General features: G+C 42.1%; 1 protein-coding gene and 1 non-coding gene across 14 annotated transcripts; both read left to right on the forward strand.

Annotated features, from left to right (window-relative positions):
* Window positions 1-363: 363 nt before the first annotated feature.
* LOC100275467 (uncharacterized) lies at window positions 364-4,022 on the forward strand. 13 transcript variants are annotated; one of them, XR_004849644.1, is made up of 4 exons: window positions 364-637; window positions 2,321-2,429; window positions 2,504-2,771; window positions 2,876-3,749. XR_004849644.1 is itself a non-coding variant. In XM_020538626.1 (3 exons), the coding sequence occupies exons 1-3, from the start codon at window positions 434-436 to the stop codon at window positions 3,464-3,466; spliced, it is 537 nt and encodes a 178-aa protein (XP_020394215.1). In that variant the 5' UTR covers window positions 367-433; the 3' UTR covers window positions 3,467-4,022. The 13 variants fall into 13 exon arrangements, 3 of the variants coding, with proteins under 3 accessions (XP_020394215.1, XP_020394214.1, XP_023155971.1); XR_002748377.2 differs by having other exon boundaries at window positions 402-670; window positions 2,507-2,771; XR_002262487.2 differs by having other exon boundaries at window positions 402-637; window positions 2,334-2,429; window positions 2,507-2,771.
* On the forward strand, window positions 520-606 carry MIR166e (microRNA MIR166e). The gene has a single exon (NR_161788.1). It is a non-coding gene; the product is annotated as a microRNA MIR166e (primary transcript).
* Window positions 4,023-5,552: the final 1,530 nt, after the last annotated feature.

Below are 5,552 nucleotides of genomic sequence, written 5' to 3' on the forward strand. Positions count from 1 at the left end.
GAACATGAGTCACATTATCGAACTCAGCCCAACATACTTAATTCTTCGGCCGGCTGGATCAGAGCCAAGCTTGATTTTTCACCAACGTACTATCCGGGGCCATCATTTGTTAAGTTCGATATTGCTAACTGTAAACATAAAGTTGGGCCAGGCTTTTTATCACGTTGATCGTAAAAGGCCACGTCATTTTTGCTGGTTTTGCTGATCCTTTGTCCCTCTCTTCCCCAATTCTGATGACGCCCTAAATGCAATGATTTCACTGATGATGATAGCGCTCGCTACCCCTCTTCTCTCCTCCTCCTCCCCTCTCTCTCTCTCTCTCTCCCCCCCCCCCCCCCCCCCCCCCCCCCCCCCCCCCCCCCACCCTCCTTTATAGATACCAATGGAGCGTCGTCCTCGCCAGCTCTAGCCTCTGGCGTTTGGCAGCCGAGTCATGTGGGGGAAAGAACAGGAGGAAGGCCGGATCCGGAATCTCATGCAGCAGATCGGGGAAGAAAGGAGGAAGCTTTCTTACTTTGAGGGGAATGTTGTCTGGCTCGAGGTGCAGAAACATACAGATCTCATCGGTCTAGGTTCTTGTCGATCTCGGACCAGGCTTCATTCCCCTCAAGTGGAGCTCCCGGGCTGTTCCGCGCTCGTACGTCCGTCGATTCCCCCTCCTGTTCTTGCCGTGAGTTTCCTTGGGCATATCATCGAGATGTGTAGCGATTCTCTCTCTTCGCTCGTTTGACCTTGCTTCTTCGGCCTAGATTGTGCCTCCGCAGCTAGAATCATGCATGATTAGGATATGATTATCTCGGCGAATGTTTGCTATGTGTTGGGTTTCGTGCGGTCGGCATGCAGCAGATTGGTGCAATCATAAGGATTCTTGACTCAAAAGAACACACAGGCATGCTTGCTTTTCTTCGTTTAAACTACGGCCGGCTTAATTGGCATCTGCATCTCCCTTGTAGTTGCGGTCTTTTTCTTCTGCCCCCACTTTATTTCTCACTTTCTCTAAGAGTTTGTGTATCATCTCTAGTTCTCTCTACCCCCTTTCAACATGAAGGATCTTCGTATCTTCTCTTGTGATCCGTACGATGGCATCTTTATCTGCTTTCTCTCTCTTAGACGACATAGCTGCTTTCTTCTAGTTCATCTTAATCTCATACAAGAGATTCGTTGGTCAAATCCACATCTAGTTAACGTTGGTCATATATACCATCATCAGTATGCGTAGTGTAACATATATACCTCGTAGATACATATCAAAAGTTTTTTTAATTTTCTCATAAATTGATCAACCATCACGGTGCCGAACAAGTGTTTTCTAGTCCTCTAGTTAAGTTAATTTCCAAAGCAAGGACGGCAAATTAAAGCTTAAAGATACTACATATACAACTATATATATATGACATACTCCCTCCGTTTCTTTTTAGTTGTCGCTGGATATATAGTTCAATTTTGCACTATCCAGCGACAATTAAAACGAAACGGAGGGAGTATATACTTGTTTCTTCAGAATAATATAATCTGCTCACGTACGCCATTTGGCCTGACATTTTTATGTATGTACTCCCGATGCAAATTTAAATAAACACTGCCATCTACTAACAACTACGACGACATATTTGTTTCTTGGGAAGGCCAGGCCAAAAACTAAGGTTCATGAGCAGTTGTCTCCTTCCCTTTGTTTCCTCATACATCAAAGCAGGACACATGCTACTGATCATCCTGTCGTCCGTCCCATGCATATGGAGCCAGTAGCCACACAAAGCTAGCTGTAACTTTTACAGTTCTACCTCCATCCATGTGCTAGCTGCTGCATATGCCTGCATATGTATTCCAACTGTGCAAGTTATTATGAAACATTTCCATGGATGGATGTGTAGCAGTTAGAGCCTACATGTATCTTATAGATGGTAACGCGGTAATGCTGCTTTATTTCTTGCACTGCTTGGACATCGTATGCATTTGGATAATATATAATGGAATAGATAGCGAGATGGGTACTGAAATTATTTTGCTAGAGTGAGCAACTTGCAGAGAATTGGTACAAGCAGAAGATATGCCACTACGTATAAAACATGTTCACGTCGATAAATTTGTTGCTGACTCACTTATGATAGATGTTACTTTTTTATTTGTCATCGTTTAGTTCAAAAATAAATTAGCAATAGACAAACATTTAAAAACAGAAGTAGTATATAGCAGGCTACCAAAACACACATGCATGGTGACTGCTTAACTCTTTGTCTTATTCTATGTATAACGTTTGAGCAGTTAATCTTGGTGGTTTTTACATTCTTGTGCTCACAAGCGCTGATATTTATACGCACAGCTGACTGATGCAGGTAAATGCAACCAAATAAAGGAGGTAGCAGTATATACTTCTATTTTAATATACTTGTTGGCAGGGACAGCCACCAGCTGGTTTCCTACTTTTAAAGGTCAGTATAGTACTACGTTTGAGTTGAACAATTTCCTGTGCAACCTAACATGCAGTGGTGTCCTTTTTTTTAAGAAGGGACAGGTAATGCGCTGCAGCCCCCCTATATGGGTCACTAATGTCACAAGTTTACTGTTGAAGATTATGTCCGTGCATGCAGTAAGTACAAGCAAGGTCAGCCCATACATATGCATAGCAGGATTAATTTGTATTGTCATGGCAGTTTTAGCCGTCACTAACTTCACAAGTAGCGAAGCGCATGACCTGCCTCATGCCCGCAGTACTAATCTAGCTACCAGAGTATGATGCTAGCATCAGTCCAAAGAAACATGAAATCAAACAGGTAGCTAATGATATTGGTCTTTTTGTCCGTTGGTACCATTTTTTTTTAAAAAAAAGGTCCCTTGGCAAAATGGTTTTGGAAAGTTGAAGGTTTCCTTGTTGTAGGGGCCAGGAACCAACTGCAACCGGTGAAGTGAAGCAGTTGAGCAAGACAGTACAGTCGTGTTCAAGCGTGGAATTATCCAACGGCAAGTACCATTATTAACTTGTGGAAAGAGATAATTAGGTGTACCAAAAGCCCTAGAGTGCTAAGCTAGAATAGCATGATGGTTTGGGTTGTCCTTCGTGTGCACTAGTGCTCTCGGTGGAATGCAAGTTTCAGATCCCATTCAATTGATTGTTTCCATTCATTCCTATTCATGGCTACAGCTATACAGTATATATATTTCCTTGGAACGTACTCCGAAAAACTCCAGGTAGTTTCAGAATTAGATGGGCCGGGATGAGGAACTAGACTACTAGAGTATATCCTTGGGGCCCAATGCTACTGGTATTACGTAATTTCTCATTCTCACTGTGCCTCGGAGGTTTTAGCTAGTATTGATACTTATTTCAGCTTATTTGTAATCCCAAAATGCTATTTTATCCTTCTACCTTTTCTTCATAATCCAACTTATATACTCTAGCAGAGAAACAACAAGGCCTAAAATGCCCCCTCTCCACTCTCTCTCTTCGTAGGATGTGTTGATATCCTGAAGGAAAGAAGCCAGAATAAAAACATGATGCGAAGAAACGGCACTACACCAGCATACCAGCATTTTACGTTGTGTTCCATCGTATCCAAATATATAAAGAACTGGCATCCTGCGATTGTGTATATACTCCTTCCAAGCAGGATGAAAACACGACAGATAAATTGACAGTAGTAGTGTGCTATCGGTAATGCCACTACATTTGTTTAGCGGCGATCTGTATCTCATGGATAAAAATAGTCCATCTTATAGAAATATGTTAATAAAGATTAAACGTGTGTTAATTACATACTAACAAGAACAAGAGCATTTTCATCAGATTTCTCACCATCGCTGGTAGAGAACCGAGCAATGGTTTTACCGTTTTAGGTTTTAGTCCCAGATACCTTTGAGCCCACCAGGACTAAAGTACTAAACTCAGCTTAAGTCCTGGGTCAAACATCTAGCGCCACAAGTTGGCTTACAGAAGAGTTTTAGTTTCAATGGCGCTCTAACCGGGCCTAAAGGGCAATCTGTAGTCCTGGATTGAGCCACCAATCAGAACTAAATGTCCCACGCTATATATCTCCTTAGCTTTCTTCCATCTCTAGCTCGAGACATTTGAAGCTTTTCGTTCTTGCTTATGGGAGGAGTTCATGCTTGGATGATTTATAAAAAGTTTATTCCTCTATCCATTATAAGGTTCTAAAGGTTCGCAACTTCATCCTCTCATGTTTTATTCCTTGTTGAAAAGGAAATGTGCCTTTATCTATTTCTACAAATGTTTTGGTGATTAATAACCAACACAACACTATAGACTATCATGCTTTCTAAGTATATGTGAGTGTAGGGATCAACTTCAGAGAAACTAAGTTAGAGGATTCAAATAAATAAAATTACATGACTTACACTGGTTGAACAATCACTAGAAATATTTATCTAAGTCATGGAAACACTCTATGAGAAAAGTCAAATTTATTTGGAGAAAAAAAACAAGAAAGGAGACAAAGTTCAGCTATACAGGCGCACTAGACAAGTCTGGTGGTGCAATAGACCTAAATTCCAGAGATGTCTGCAAGAGCGCTTCAGCGGCGTGGTGCACTTGACCAAAGTTCCAAAGAGCTCTACAGAAGCAACTTCGGCTGCTCGCACACTAGTCTAGTCTGCTGTGCACCAGTAGAGTACAACGATCAACTCAAGGTTCAACGGTAGGCGCCAACGACTAGTTGATGTGGCATGGGATTCGGTGGTGCACCGGATGGGCCAATGCTAACTCAAAAGGAAGGCACCAGTTAGGATCCTGGAGACTGTGCGGCTCATTTCATGGTTTACAAATAGAGAAATTTGTGTTTTTAAATTAGGAATAATAATGCTTTTATTTACATGTCATTTTGTCACACCCGGGTTTTAGGGGCACCAAGACCCGGGCGCGAACATAATCACCAGGTGTGCTGGGACCAAGTCTCACACATATGATGAATCATGGCACAGGATCAAATGTCACATCTTTACTATATAATAGGAGTTCTGTACAAAATAAATAATTACATTATAAGAAGACAACGGTCCAGCAAACCAAAGTTGACTGGGAGACGACGACCTAGACCTCTCACGAACACAGCACAGCATCCTCCATGCGCCTCATCCTGCGGTATCTGTTCTTGACCTGTGGGGGGTGTGAGACAGCAAGAGTGAGCTCACATACGTTCATCGCTCAACAAGTTGTGGGGAATAATGTGCATGAACTCGCCGAAGGTGGGAGCTCAAGTGAAGTGTAAGGCTTACCAAAGAGGATGGTTAGAGCTGAGCATTGCTTTTAAAGTTGGTCAAAATTTTATTAGCAATTACTAAGTATAAGTAAATACCAACCCAATTAAGTAGTAGAACAAAAGTAACAACATCACCTGCAATGCAATGCATATGACAAATTGAGTTTAAGTTCCATAATTTAATCATGTGAGTGTCCGAGCTGCTCATGATCGTGAGCACGGCTAGTATACCAGTTTTACACTCTGCAGAGGTTGCACATCTTTAATCGAGCTGCTCATGACCGTGAGCACGGCTAGTATACCAGTTTTACACTCTGTAGAGGTTGCGCATCTTTACCCACA

The sequence above is a fragment of the Zea mays genome, chromosome 5 (assembly GCF_902167145.1).
Source record: "Zea mays cultivar B73 chromosome 5, Zm-B73-REFERENCE-NAM-5.0, whole genome shotgun sequence".
In the NCBI taxonomy this organism is placed as follows: Eukaryota; Viridiplantae; Streptophyta; class Magnoliopsida; order Poales; family Poaceae; genus Zea; species Zea mays.